At 50.7% G+C, this 15,707-nt stretch overlaps 1 protein-coding gene across 4 annotated transcripts in view; it reads right to left on the bottom strand.

The window, feature by feature from the left end:
* LOC116948337 (echinoderm microtubule-associated protein-like 6) overlaps positions 1 to 15,707 on the bottom strand; it is a 190,034-nt gene that overhangs the window by 94,799 nt on the left and 79,528 nt on the right. For 3 of the 4 annotated variants that reach the window (XM_032964911.2, XM_032964913.2, XM_076071462.1), the window contains exons 6-8: positions 13,658 to 13,793; positions 6,894 to 7,095; positions 5,919 to 6,056 (exon numbers count right to left, since the gene is read on the bottom strand). In XM_032964911.2, coding sequence (XP_032820802.2) covers positions 5,919 to 6,056; positions 6,894 to 7,095; positions 13,658 to 13,793 — 476 coding nt within the window. Of the gene's footprint in view, positions 1 to 5,918; positions 6,057 to 6,893; positions 7,096 to 7,763; positions 8,918 to 13,657; positions 13,794 to 15,707 lie in introns of those variants that run through there. The other variant, XM_076071461.1, reaches the window with a different exon arrangement.

Genomic DNA, 15,707 nt, shown 5'->3' with positions numbered 1-15,707 from the left:
GCGACGAGCGGGCGGCATGCACCCCACCCCCCCACCCCCGTCACACGTCTGAAATCTTCATCTCATTCGCTCTTAACAACGGGCAAAATTGCAGGGTTGGGAATAGAGGGGGACGTGATTCAATGTTTGCGCGTCTGAAAGGCCCGAAGCCGGACGCGCTGCGAAAGCGGGAGCAATGCATCGCGTTGTCTCCTCTCGTGAATTAATAGCGGGATGAGCCGTCAGTAATGGCTTCGGAGCTTCGGGCAGTATGCTCGCTGTTAAAGCGATTGCACCCTGACTCCATCATTTATGCCCACAACTGCCGCCCCCTCTATAGCCGCCGCCACCCCTCTCTGGACCGCCCCCCCCCCACCCCCGCGCCACCTTTGCCTGACATAGCTCCATCTATAATAGAGGCTGTGTTCTTGGGTTAGATCGCGTAAATGCAAATGTGTCGTTAAACCCTGCCACCACCCGACGCAGCCAATTAGTGAGGTTTGTCACGTGAACAAAACGAGGCAATTGGGTACGACTTCAGCACGCCGGTGTGTTGGAGAGTAAAAACCCAGAACATTTACAATTCGAAGACGACGTTTCGCTCGTGATTAAACCACACAGAAAAAAAAGGTTATCACGGATAAAATTGGTCGCGAAAGCCCACGCGTGAAACTGATAGCTCCATCTCGCTGCCGCGACGGCGTTCTCTGGCACAAGCTCTGCACCGCCCGTGTCTTCTAGGCCGCGCGCCGTGGAACCAAAACCGCAGACAGACGTAAGAAAAAAGGTGACTCTGGGGTCACATTCTCGGAATAATCATCATCATCAACAAAGTGGGCCTTGGTCAATCCACTGCTGGATGAAGGCTTTCCCAAGCTGTCCACCCGTCTCTCACGATCCGCGTACGTAGAAATGCACCTCACGCCGGCAAACGCGAGGTGATACAACGAAACAAAAAAAACGCTCATTATTCAAACCTGGCCGTGGTTTGCTTTAGTCGGATCTTGCTTCGTCCTCGAAATAAAAAAATATACGAAATGCCGTTTACGACCCACGATAAATCTGAGCATGCATTAAAATGTTGCTTGGTTTTTGTGTATTCACCTGGAGGCGATTAACACAGCTGTTGCTACTGTGATGCAGAAACCCACTTGATTGTTTTTATTCCGTGATATATATATACGTACGGCCAACTCAAAGAATGGGTGGAGGTGGTGGTGCAGTCGTTAATATTGCCCTGTGCTGTAAAACCGCGCGAACCGAGTTTGATTCCCGGCCACGGCTAACATCAGTGTATGTATGTTGAACTTCTTTTGCACCGTATGTAGACAATCGTGCTAATCGGAGGTGTGGGCAAAGGACAATAAACGAAACACAAAAAGCAGTTACAATTTAGATCATTTGAAAGTGCATAGCTCTAGTCGCTTGCTAATATCGGAAGGAAGAGCGTTCCAGACGGGCGCGGTAGCGCATCTGAAAGCGTGCAGTGCGGTGACCGTCTTTGTCCAATGGCCCAGCCAACAGCTGCTGCTCGTGCAAGGATAACCGGAGTCCACGTGATGATGGTTGTATGCTGCTTGACGAGGTCAGCAAGGTATTGTGGTTCACCTGTGGAGAGTGACATCTGAACTCGTTCCGGGCTCTCAATCGATCAACGCACCTCTGCACTCAAGTTGTGTAACAATCATTGCTTTTTTTTGTTCTATCAGGTTAACGTTGACCCCCCACCAGCCAATAGGTTGCCGCTACAATAACTGCAACATTTCAAAAGAAGAACCGATCCTTGAATTGAATTTCAATGAATCGCGAGGGTCTGGCGGCCATTCCGTTACATATCCCAGGAAATAAGCGCGCATATGTGCCACCAGCAAATGTTCGGCAGACACTGAGTGGGAAGCACGGCGGGGCAGGCTCGCGTGTGTTGCTCGAGCAGTGATGAAGCGTTGCGGGCGTCGGATAGAAGCGCCATGACTCACGCTCGGCACATCGGGAAGACGGAGAGGACGAGAGGGTGGGGAGAGAAACTTACATTCATCTTCCACCGTCTCGCGCTCTTCCATCCCCACCCAGCCCCACCCTAACCCACTCTCCCATTCCCCCCAACCGACTCTCCCATCCCCACTGCTCTCAGCTGCTCGTTCCCCGATGGAAGAAGAGTTAATGGCGCGGCTGAGAGTGCCGGGTCGGGTTTTGTGTGGTGGGGAGAATCAGGGACGGGGGGGGGGGGAGGGGCGGGCTCGGGGAGCGGCGAGTTTGTGTTTAATGACGTGGAAATAAATCTCTCGATCTTGAAAGCGAAATTAGTTCTGCTGCTCGCGTCCTGAGTTTTGAAAAATTGTTTCGAGAGCCGTTGGGGCGGGCGGGGGGGGGGGGCAGGGTGGATGTGTCGGGATGGGGGGGGGACAACAAAAACAAGAAAAATAAGTGGAACGTCGCGAGAGCGTCACCGGTCGGCGCAAGGTTAGACCGAGTGCCGCAATGGTGAAGCGTGATGGCTGAGCGGTGTTCTACCGTCGGTGGCGCGTGCGGTAAGGGCACCCCCCCCTCAACTGCTGCCAAAAGGAATCCCCCCCCCAACCCTTGCCTCCCTAAAGCCCCCCCCAACGCCTGCCTTCCTGAAGCGAGAGCTCGAGAGAATTCCTCCCGAGCGAAACCTCTTGGCCTCCTCTTCCACCGTCCTACGACAAAGTACGCTTTGCTGCATGTTCGTCTTCTGCGTTATCGACGCGGCGTGTAACAGCTGTGGTGGTGTGGGGAGGCAGGGAGGGAAGGAGGGAGGGAGGGAGATGGGGAGGGAGGGAGATGGGGAGGGAGGGAGATGGGGAGGGAGGGAGGCTCTTGAAGGTGATGGTATAGGGGGTGGGGAATGAGAGATTGATGGACAGCATTTTAGGACAGATGGGTTGGGTGCACGGATTGTGCCGAGGTTTATAAATTGAATTCGGTTTCAATTTGGTGGCGCGCGAGATCCTCACACAAACACCTAAGCGATCCGTTTTGCAGCGTTTGTGAATTCCCCCACGCCCGATAATTTACAGAAGGGCAGTTTCTCTTTCCTCATCACAATAACTGGGATCTTGCAAATGGGGCTGCACTTAAATGCAGCCTGCAGCAGTACTGTGTTGAAGGAATACTTAATGCAGAGAACGGCTGTCACCTTAGAGACACTTACCAGGCAAGATGGTAAGGACATGTAAGTATAGCAATGGATTCTTGAATGTCTCTGCATTGAGCTTTGAGAATAACCCCTTCACATCTATGGTGAATTTTCTCCAGGTTCCCAAATTTCGTCCCACACGACGCTAAACGCTCATTAACCCTTCCCCGTTCCGATCACGCGTGTGTACGTCGTAAGTTTTTCTTCAGCAAACGAAAAATACTTAAAAGACAATAACTTTATGGGTACCGAGGCTCCCACGAGGCCATGCGGGAAGGCGTGTGGCACAGTTGGGCGCCAGCTTCGTAGAGTGCGGTCGCGTTGCCACAGTTCCCTGCTGTGAGTACAAGGTCTTTAAAATAGCGGCGCTACGTCTCTCCAAAAAAATTTAACGCTGAACCGCTTACGTGTTCCGCGATTCAGCGGCGAAAAGGACCCTGCAGATGCCTAGGAACGGAAAAGGGTTCGTAAATTTGGCTAAACATTCCAATGCAGGAACCTCCTGAAAGATGTGTCAAGCCTCAGTGAGGCTCTCCTGGATAAATAAAGACGAGGAAACTTAGGGCATTATTTAATTACCAAATCACCAGGATTGTGCCCAATATCGACAGATCTTGGAAGCCAAGTCGAGTTGAAGCCTGGATCGCGTGTTGTTGGGCGACCACCATGCATAGATCAGGAGTCACAGGCTGTTGCGGAGATACATTGTCTGCGGCGGGCAGTTCAGGTAATGTTCAAAATTGTACTTCACTGTGCTCCAACATGGACACTCGCCGTCTGCACTCAAAATGACCAGCGTAGTGAAGCACTGTATTGTCAAATAACCCCCAAAACCCACGTGGCGTGTGGAGGCCCCTCACCCAGCGGTGAGATTGACAAAGGGCAGTAAATGCCCATGTATCGATGCGTTGCTAGTTAATGTGATGGATGAGAAATTTACGAATAACTAAATGAATGAGAAACCAATGAAAGATTTGGCCGTGAGGCAGCCTGGGCCCTATGAAGCTTAACAGTGAAGAGGGCTGTCCCGTCAGTAGTGTAACAATGAAGAGGGCTGTCCCCTCAACAGCTTAACAATGAAGAGGGCTGTCCCCTCAGTAGCGTAACAATGAAGAGGGCTGTCCCCTCAGTAGTGTAACAATGAAGAGGGCTGTCCCCTCAACAGCTTAACAATGAAGAGGGCTGTCCCCTCAGTAGTGTAACAATGAAGAGGGCTGTCCCCTCAACAGCTTACCAATGAAGAGGGCTGTCCCCTCAGTAGCGTAACAATGAAGAGGGCTGTCCCCTCAACAGCTTAACAATGAAGAGGGCTGTCCCCTCAGTAGCGTAACAATGAAGAGGGCTGTCCCCTCAGCAGCTTAACAATGAAGAGGGCTGTCCCCTCAGTAGCTTAACAATGAAGAGGGCTGTCCCCTCAACAGCTTAACAATGAAGAGAGCTGTCCCCTCAGCAGCTCAACAATGAAGAGGGCTGTCCCCTCAGTAGCGTAACAATGAAGAGGGCTGTCCCCTCAGTAGCGTAACAATGAAGAGGGCTGTCCCCTCAACAGCTTAACAATGAAGAGGGCTGTCCCCTCAGTAGCGTAACAATGAAGAGGGCTGTCCCCTCAGCAGCTTAACAATGAAGAGGGCTGTCCCCGCAGCAGCTTACCAATGAAGAGGACTGTCCCCTGAGCAGATTAAAACTGAAGAGGGCTGTCCCTGGCTTGTGGCATTGACACTGTAAACCACTCTGGATGGACATAGCCAAACCCCCACAGCACAGAATCTGATTGGTAAAAAAACCACTCAGGTAATGCTTTCCTGGGTAAATAAAAAAAATGTCACTCTTAGGATTTCACTGGTCTGTAAAAATCCACTGCTGGATGAAAGCCTTGCCATGCTCATCCATTATGCATATGTGGCAACCTTACACACGTCCTTTTAAATGAGGCTATCAAACGTTTCGGTTTATCTGGGACAGCACCCGTGTTTTCAGAAGCCTGCCCCTGGCATTGCGAAGGATTTGTGAAAATCAGGATTTGGTCCCCAATCTCTGGCCTCTTACTGAACTCAGGATGCGGGCGAAGGGCAGAGCTACCCTGAGTAGGGGGCGGGGCAACCTGAGCAGTGGATGGGTCGACTCGAGAAGTGGGTGGAGCTACGTGAGCAGTGGGTGGGGCCTATGAGCAGTAGGTGGGGCCCGGATCAGGAGGAGCGAGGCAATTCGCTGTGAGTAGTGATAGTGGTTGGGTGGGCGTGGCTAAGTAAATGTGGGCAGGTCTCGCCGGAGGCAGGGCCGCGAGATCGTCAATGGCATCACGATGGCAACATGTTAACTACCTCGCCTGGTATACAGGAGGACGAAGGTTCAATCACGACCCTGACGCCTGGATATTTGCAGTTTGTATGTTCTCCCCGTGGTCACGTGGATTTTTCTCGGGTCCTCCGGTTTTTCCCTCCACATTTAGAAACATGCGTTTAGAGTATTTGACTGCTCTAAATTTCCACTTAATAATCCACTCTATTGAGCTATCCTTTGTGGCCACGTTAACTTCACAAAAAAATAGCTGTATAGCTCAGTGGGCCTTAGCTGGTGAAATAAAAAAAAAATATTAGAATTGAAATAGTCTAGTGTTAATGTATCCCCGTCGAGCCTCCCGGGAAAATTCTTTAGCTCGATCCCTGTCGGAGCCACCTCCCGCAGCTCCTTTGAGGTGGCACCGTCGGTGAGGGATGGGGGGGGGGGGCAGGGAACCATCGTGGGGGGGGGGGGGGGCGGGCGGGGGGGGGCGCGCCCTCACCTGACTCTGAGCACGGTGAAGGATCCGTCTTTCATGCCGAGCGCCAGCTGCGTGCCATCGGGGCTGAACGCCGCCGACCTGACCGCCTCCTCCATGTTGCAGCGAGCGATGAGCGCGTGGTCGGCCAGGCTCCACAGCCTGGGTGGGTGTGGGTGGGGGGGTTATAGGGAGGCCACCGTGTGATGGTTGCCGTCATTGTCGTCGTTGGCGTAATCATTGTAAGTTGTCGCTTTCGTCATGGTTAGCAGCAGCAGCGTCTTCATCAACAGAAGCCTCGTCTGTATCAGTATCGTCCAATGACGTCCAGGTTACCGTTCTCATTAATGACATCACCACAGTGCTGGATTTAGACAAAGCTACAGATTATGGCCTCAAGTTAAGAGGGGGCCTCTAAATACGAAAATAATAATACAAAGTTTAAAGTTTTACATAATCTGTGTCGCACCTGCTCCCCATGATTGCGTGGATTTTTCTCCGGACCCTCCGGTTTTTCCCTTCATATTTAGACAAATAAATGAAATAATTAACCGTCAGTATTTTGTCGCTATGAATGTCCACGTGATAAGCCACTTAGTTGAGATGTCATTTGTGGCCAGGTTATTTCTGGAAAAGAGGATAGAGCTCAGTGGGCCTTATCTAGCAAAATAAAAATGGTTTCAGTTTCAACAAAATATGCAATTATAAAGCTTTAATATTTATATTTTCATTGCCCTTTATGTTTAAATTATACACATTTTGAAAAAATAATACGACAGAGCCTCTTAAGCTTGACATAGCTTAGGGCCCCAGCATGTCATAATCCCGCCTCTGCATCACCAGTCAAACGTCTTGCTTGATTCGTTGACGGAGAGCGGAGTGGGCTAGAGGCTGGTGGTGAGCGGGGATTGAGTGAGGAAGCGGGGGGGGGGGGAGTCCTGGGGTGGGGGTGAGGAGCGCAGTGGGTGTGGAGAGGGGGGGGGTCAGCGGCGTCCTTGCCTGACGGAGCGGTCGTCACTGCCCGTGACGGCGAGCGGCTTGGCGGGGTGCACGGCGAGCGCCCACAGCTCCCCCTCGCAGTGGCCCTGCATGACGAGCAGCGGGGAGTCGCGCTCGCGCACAGCCACCTCCAGGATCTCGCTGTCCTGCGTGCCCACGGCGATACGGTCGCTCCTCCAGCACACGCTGCGTACGGACAGCCCTGGGGGGGGGGGAGGAGGGGGCCCGGAGGGGAGGGGAGGGGGAGGAGTGGCAGGTTGGCAGGTGGGGGTGGGGGGGTAAGGATGCGGGAGGATCGGAAATTTGGTAGGGGAGATGATGATGATGATCGCGGGAGACAATGGGGGAATGAGGTGGAGAGACACGGAGTTGTGACGGGAAGATGGGAGGGGGCGGGGAGACAATGGGCGACGTGGGGGGGGGGGGGGATAGGGAGACGAAGAGACGGGAAGATTCGGGAGATGGCGGGGAGATGGAAATACGTGTGAGATAATGCGATGGGGAGGTCGGGATAAGAAGAGCGATAGATGGGGAGATCGATGGGGAGAGAGACAGCCGTGGAGACCAGGAGACGGAAAGGTAGAGGGACAGGGAGACAGCGCGATTTGGGAGCATCTAAAATAGTGTGCTGTTGAGCAGATTATCTGTATGCAGCATTTGACCCTAGGTTCGCTCGCAGACACACACACGTACAACCACAAACACATATAGGACGTTGTAAAGCGCGTCGGTTCGGTGATTGCAAGACTCCGTATCCCCTTGAGACGCCACTGCTAAAGAAGCCTCGATACGGCCAAGAAAGTTCAGGGGCAAGAGTTTGAGGCACTAGGTGGGGAGGAGGGGTGGGGGGGGTGTAAGATGCCAACGCACGCATTGAGCAACGCTTCTGGACAGTCCTTGCGCGGGGAGAAGAGCCACGGGAACGGGAACCACGAAAGTTTCTAAGTGAAAACGGGGGTAGGGGGAGGTGGCTGTGAGAGGGAAATAAGTAAGCACAATTCAAAGGAGCAATACGCCCCCCCGTTAGGAAGCGCTCGAATCCGACCAGACGCGCAGCACGCCGAATCGAGCATTCCTGCTGCGGCAGCCATACGGCCTCGTTGTGGTTTTTTTTTCATTGTACCCCCCCCCCCCCAATCGTGGCGATCGCGTGGCAGCAAGAGGCGGGCGAAGCACGACGGTGCCCCTAGCGTGAGGTCGGCGGCGCGGAGGAAGTGAAGCTGTGACGGGGAGACGCGGCGGAGGAGGAGGAGGAGGCCACGTGGCGCACACGTCGGAGTGCCGGGCAGGCGCCACCGCTGAGATGCTGCATCGAACCCTGGCGGCAGTCGCCTTTGATTAAACCGGGTTCCCAAGTGTAGCGAGTCGATGGACTCAGCCACAGCACCAATGACTTGCATAGAGATCCGTAGACTTAGAGACCCGTATGGGCATGCATAGAGATCCATGGAGTTGCATTGAGACACAAGCTTCCATGCAGACTAACGGAGACTGATGGACTTGCATGAACACCCGTAGACTCACATTGGCACCAATGGATTGAGTTGTGGTAAAATTCACCTTTCCATATGCATAGAGCTTAGATTATTTCGCTGTTATAAATGTTCACGTGATAAGCCACTCTTTGTCGAGCTATCATTTGTGGCCAAGTCGCGTCTGAAAAAGATAAATAGATATATATATAGCTCAGTGGGCCTTACCTGCTCAAATCAAAAAGAGTTAAGTTTATAGTTTAGTTTAATCTCAGCAGCATTTGTTCAACATCAAAAAAACTCTGCACCAGTTTCGACATGCAGTGTTTCATCAGTATTCAGGCTTGCTTCAACCAATGCTGACGAACTGCCAACTGTTTATTGGCAATGACGGAGTCTCCGATAGATATTCGTAACACTTCACGCTATATTCTCCACAGCGACGCGTTTGTGGTTTTATACATCAATATATACCATTGTCTTATAATGAATATATCGTAAAATCAGAGCATCGATCTGGAATTAAAACACATTTCTCCTCGATGTTGTTAAAAGCCCTCCTCCATCTTAAACAATCGTGTGGGGCCCAGGCTCCCTGTCCATGGTGGAGAGTCACCCCGCGTCACACCGTGGGTGAGCCATCGGCAGACGCACGGAACGCAGGGACCCACGTGGGGGCAGGGGGTGGGGATGCGAGATTGAGGAGGAGCAGGGAAAGAGGGGAAGAAGAGGACGTGGGAGACGGATGATGATGAGGAGAGAGAGGAGGAGAATGATGAGAGGGAGGGGAGGAGGAGCAGGTAGAGGGGGGAGAGGAGGAGGGTGGAGGAGGAGAGGAAGGAGAGAGGAAGTTGTCTCCATGGACTATCGGTTGTGCTTTAGCGCGGGGGAGAGTGGATCTGTGAAAAAAAATACTGTAATAAATGAACGCCACGAGACAGTAGGTGTTGCTAAAAATAGCGTCTCGTGTGCACCGCATTCGTCATTGTAATGGCTTTTTGTTGTGCGCTTAATATTCTAATTCTTCATTTTTGTTTAAGGGCATGGGGCTTCTACGTTTTGCCGTAAACAAACAGAACAAATTGCCCCATTAAATGGGTGCGCCCAAAAGAAAATACAACACTCGTGCGCAATGCTTCTTCATCCGCAGAAAGTGTCTCTCATGATGAGAGCAAATTATATGCACGGCAATTTGTCAATCGACGATGCTTGTACGCTGCATTGCTCGCAGAAGTACTACGCTGAATGAAACGAAAAAGGAATGACTCATACGATGAATATTAACTTTGTCATCGCTGAACGAGCTATCGGACCATCTAATCACGATTTAACGCGTTCGCCAATTAACAACTGACATTAAACTATATATATATTTTTTTAATTTTACCAGGTAAGGCCCATTGATTAGCACGGTTGGCTACGTACAGTGCGAAAGAAGTTCAACATACGTACGTTCATACAAATGATAGCTCAACGGAGTGGCTTATCATGTGGACATTTATAGCAGCCAAATACTCTAAACGCATGCTTCTAAATGCGGAGGGAAAAACATCGGAGGGGCCTAGAGAAAAATCCACACGACCACGGAGAGAGAAAGACATGCAAACTCCAAATATATAACATGTGTCAGGGTCGGGATCGAATCCACGACCTGCATACCAGGCGAGGTAGTTAACACGGCGGTGTTCATTACATTGTTTACATTATCATAGCTGAGGTTTACTTGAAGGGAAATATATATATTGTATTACGACTTATTATTTATGCAGACATTGGTTAACCAGGTTGAAACCATGAACACGCTACATTTGAGAAACCGGTTTAGTGTCGAGTGACCTGGGGTCACCAGAAATGACGAAATGGAAAACAAATTTATTCAATTACAGCGAATGAAGCAAACAGCAATCAGCACAAAAAAACAACGGCGTCACGTGAGCAACTGTAAAGATTGCGCAAACATCGCTCAATGTTAAATAAACAAATCCCCTGGGGCAGATTGCTTTTAGACGGATCGCCGCACAACTGCAAGTTTGCGTTCAAGAGAAACACCGAGAGGATATCGGGCCGACCGCTGTTGCTCAAAGTAAGAACGTGAACGGACGAGGGTGACAGTCACGACGGGCGGGATGCTCAAACGCGGATCTCGACTGCGGTGACGACCCGCGGCGTTCGCCGATTCCGGCCACCTCGAGGAAGTTGCCTCGCCACGTGTCGGTGCGCTTGTGCGGCGAAGAGAGCCGCACTAGCGCACCGAGAGCAACAACAACAGCAACAACAACAGCAACAACAACAGCAGCAGCGACAACAACAAAAAATCGCCTTCGTTTAGCGGGGCGCGTGGCTTTAAAAGTCCCTCGGCTTGAATCGCACGGAGGATCAAGACGGACACGCGCGCGTACGGTGCTAGCTCGCGCGAGAGGAGACAGGAAACACATCCAGCTACTGTTCCAGTTAGGGGCGTCAATTCTGCCATTAATATCGATCCTGAAGCTAACAATACACGCGTGTGATCGCGTGCCTAAAAATCGATGAGAGGGAGGGAGGGAAGGAGGGAGGGAGGTCCTTTGTGTTGTATGTGATGAGTTCACGCGATGTTAATCCCTGCAGGGGCCAGAGGTCGCTGCGTTGACCGCGCGAGCGAGCGATGCGAAGAGGTAAACTACGAGGAGGAATGGTAACGGAATAAACAACGCAAACACACGGGGGACGGGCAGCCGGAGGCTGGAAGACAACGACGGACACGGCGTCTCGTGGAGGCTGTCAGCGTTGGTTCGAGAGCTGCTCGCGCGTTCGGACACGGAGAGGGCAGTGGTGGGAGGACGGAGGGTGGTGGTGGTGGTGGTAGGGGTGGTGGTGGGGGTGGTGGTGGTGGGGGGAGTGTTGGGGGGGGGGCGGCGGCGGCGGGGGTCCCAAAGCGATAGAATACAGGAAAAACATAACATTTCATACGCCAATTTTATTATACGTTGCTATTTACGGAGCAGTGGTGATTTATTTTAATTAGGCCGGATACTAAGACGTGTCGCCAGATAAGATGTTTAACCGTGAAACAGCAGGCGGAGACCGTATTTTTAAAACCGAGCGAGGCTCCAAACTTTCTTAATTGGAAACAAACGCGGAAGGGGATGGAGGGAGGTGGGGGAAGGAAAAATAATAACGAGCGAGCTGCATTATCGTCGATGAACATTTGACGGTGCGGTCCGGGCGAGACGAACACCGTGACAAAGACAAAAGAGGCCCAAGAGGAGATGGCACTTTAAACATCTGAAGCCGGAGCGAGTTTTTTTTTTGGTTTTGCTTGTCTCGCCACGTAATAATAATAATAATAAAAAAAAATATTTTTTGTGTGTGCCAACGCACGACTCTTCGTCATCGATCGCTTCAAACAATTTCAAATCGTCACGCGCCGCTGCATCACCGCCGAACATCGCCGAACATAGCCTCGCCCAAGGTCAGGGGGTCAAAGAAGTTGACGTTGCTCGCCACTAGGGCCCGTGAACGATGCTCCCAAGCTGTGATTCAACAGACGTTCAAACTGCGCCGTATTATCTGGCTGTATAGCAAATGAAAAAACACAATGACTTTACGATGCAGGTTCACATATTCTGCAGGCCCCACACTGCTTAATCCGGCACTGTGGGGGAGCAAATACAAACTCTACAGGAAAAGGGAGCCCTCGCCGGGAATCGAACCCTGCGTTCGCGACGTCTCCTTCCTCCGCACCTCTGAGAAGCACGGTCGGCTATGGACGGTGCGAAAGAAGTTCAAGGTCAACACACGCGAATTGGTTGTTTTACGGTTGATGCAAGCGATACGTTTAGGCTAGTGGAGCGAACAAAACGGTAAAAATGAGGCAGAATAAATCATAATAATATTTATTGATACGCCTTTCATACCCCAAGGCACTACACGCAAGTTAAGATAATCTAAAACGAAACTATATATATATTTTTACCAGGTAAGGCTCACTGAGCTGAACAGCTCATGTTCAGAAGCGACATGGCCACAAATGACAGCCCAACAAAGTGGCTTATCGTGTGAAAATGTATAGCAGCCAAAAACTCTCCAACGTTGCAATTACGGCTTCATTTTTTGGTGATTTTCGAAAAGTTTTTTGGTATGGACATGTTTGTTTTGTTGCAGTACGGAGTTAGACTGACGGGCTTAATCTAAGTTTTCTTGTGGTTGTTGTTGTTGTTGTTTGACTTGCATCCCACTGGGATTTTTTGCACAAAGCGTTGGTGTACGGTGCTTTTTTCAGGAATATTTTGCTGGTTTTTTTCATGGATATTCTGTTTGCACAGTCACATAGTCACTTTAAGATGTTTTCTTGTTCGTGTTTTTGTTTTTTTGTTTGTTGTGGTTGCACCCGATTCAAGAGCCGAATGGCTCACAGGGCTATACCAAATAAATAAACTGAACAAAAAACAACACAAGTTTCTCAATGTGGAAGGAAAAACCCGGAGGACCTGGAGAAAAATCCACGCGACCACGGGGACAGAGAGAGAGACACCGCAAACTCCAACTATACAGGCGTCTGGGTCGGGATCTGAACCTACGACCTCCTGTGCATACCGGGCGAGGCAGTCACCGTCTCGCCACCGTGGCACCACGAAGACGAAACAAACGCGTGAGGCTACAAGCGACGTGGCGCACTTGCTGCTGGGGGTATAAACGGCGGGGGGGGGGGGGGCAGAGTGTGGGCGAGATTGTTGGCGACGGGAGGGGCACTCGCGAGAGACAAAACGCGCGAGACGACGATTGGAGCGGTGAACACGGCACGGAGAAGCATCGATTCTTGAAGAGAATCATCGGTGCCTTGACGAGAATACTCTCTGGTTCTTTCGGTAAAGTCACGTAGACAGAAAAAAAATATAATAATAATAAAACACGACGTTTCGGTCGCAACGCAAGCGTCCGTGATCAGATAACTTTGCCGAAAGAACCAGAGAGTAGGGATTTCTGCAGTCACGAAAGCTTCAAATCAAGATTGACGAGAATAGTTTACAAGGGGTGGATGGACCTGCAGCAGGAGTGGGGGGCGGGGGGGGCTCAGTTCTGTTTAGCCCCCCACCCCCCACCACCCGACTCGACTGGACCCCCTTGAAAAGTGACTTATTAGCTGTCCAAATGTTCTCACGGTGCAAAGAGTAGAGCCTCTGTCTGCTTGCGTCTGTCTGTCTCTCGGTCTGTCTGCGGTGTGTCAATGTGCGTGTGTGTGTGTGCCTCTCTGCATGTCAGCCTGTCTCTATGTCTGCCTGTGTTTATTTGTCGTTCCGTGAGTGCCGTTACCTTTGTAGCCCTGGTCGCTCTCGGCCAGGTCAATGGTCGTGATTGGCTTGAAGTCGGTGTCCCAGAGCCTCACGCAGCCGTCGCGTCCTCCGCTGGCGAATCCCTCCTCGCACGCGTACAAGCTGAAGATCGCCGACTGTGCAACGCACGACACACGTGTACGGCGATAGCCTATTATCACGACTACTAAGCACGCTGATACACCCACGGCAAGCTTCTAATACTTTGTTCGGGAAGGGGTTCTGCCACGTTTTAGCAGTAAGTGCCGGTTGGGCGGGGGGGGGCGTTCTTGCCGTGCACAATCCCAATCGAGACATTTGCAGGGACATTTTATCACACGCTGGTGATATCTTTTGGCCGCTAACGCCGCCATCGCGTTGAATCTTGACTTAAATCTTTCGCGACTGCAGGAATTCATATTCTTTGGGTCTTTCGGTAAAGTCACGTAGATAGGTTCAAAGAAAATAACAAAAAATAAAAAACTACGACGTTTCGATCACAACACAAAGAATAGCCATCAGGTTGAGCGTGTCAAGTTGTTTTGTGGTGTTGTTATCGTTGTCATCATCTGGGGCGTGACGACAACATCCACCTTTGACGATTGCTGGTATACACTACATTTTCGAATATTCCTCCTTTTCATTCGACATTTGGTTGTTAATCGTGTTGTTGTTCCCACAGCTGGCGATAGCGATGCAGCCCAAGAGTACGATGAGAGGCACACGCACTACGTGCGGAACAAACAAAACAATAAACAAAAACATTGATGGAGAAAATTAACGGCACGTAATTTTACGGAGATTAAAAGAAAACATGTTTTCGCACACGGATGAAAAATAAAATGTGCTTCGAAGAATTATTTTTCAAAATCCACAATTCCCCTGCACCATGAGTAAACGTGGTCTCAGCTCAGCCACACCAATGACATCACCAGTAGATACATAAAACAAAACATTTTAATACCACCGCATGAAAAAAACGTAACGTAACAATGCATGGATTAATCGGCTGAATTCCAATTCTTACGCTCGAGATGCACGTGTGGAATCGTGCGCGTGAGACTCAATTATTTATGTTAATTAAAATTCAATGCATTATAGGGGTAATGGCGTTCGCAAAATTGCACAAACGAGATAAAGTGTGAGATGAATATGCGATATCACATTCTCGCAGCGGCTTTTGGCTGGCCACGGAAAGATGGTCACCGCATCACGCGTTTTCAGATGCACTTGTGCGGCCGTCTGGAACGCTCTTCCTCCCCATGTTAGGAAGCCACTTGGAGTTATGGACTTATAAAAACCTCGTTTGAAAACTCGTTAATTGAGAACTGATTTATGTGTTTACATTGTTTTCCTTCCTTGTACCTCCGATTAGCACAGTTGGCTATGTACGGTGCAAAAGAAGTGCAACATACATTTTCAGGGAATATGCAAATGCATGCACCCAAGTATGTCGTAAGATAGACCTGTGGAAGTGAATTCACAAGTGTATTCGTAATAACGTCATCTTCCAAGGCCGTTCTCAGGTACAAGGTGATACACTGCTGTCTGCACGAGTGACAAATGGGAATTCCTTTGTCCCGTGATGTGATGTCGATAGCACAATTGACATATAACTGCGGGAATCGGAGGTGGGGAGTGAAGGGGAGGAGGAAAGGGGGCGGGGAAATCAATCCCTTGAAGAAGAAAAAAAACCACTGCTGTACATTTTACGCAAACACGATATACGGACTCCCCCATCAATCCAACAGCCGATCGTTTGCACAATTCATTAGACGGATACGAGCTCGCGAGGTGAAGGTTACGCGCGAAGAAAACTTATACCGGCCAGCGCCCTGTAATTTGTGATGATTGCGACGCTTTAAGCGGAACAATTATCGTTCAGCGGCATCGACGCGGTACACACGCGCGCGTGCGCGCGCACGCACGGGAAGCGGCTTCTCAGGCGCAGACGTGCCAAGCGCCGTCAGCCTCATCCAAAGCGCGGCTCCGCAAACAAAAAAGGGCTGAAGAGACGCGGCCACGCAAACGCCTTCTCGGGCCCCTGCTGG

Source organism: Petromyzon marinus, chromosome 33, assembly GCF_048934315.1.
Source record: "Petromyzon marinus isolate PM22_M1 ecotype Great Lakes invasive population chromosome 33, UKy_Petmar_22M1.pri1.0, whole genome shotgun sequence".
NCBI lineage: Eukaryota > Metazoa > Chordata > Hyperoartia > Petromyzontiformes > Petromyzontidae > Petromyzon > Petromyzon marinus.
The sequence above is the reverse complement of the archived record's forward strand: the minus strand, read 5'-3'. Positions and strand labels throughout refer to the sequence as shown.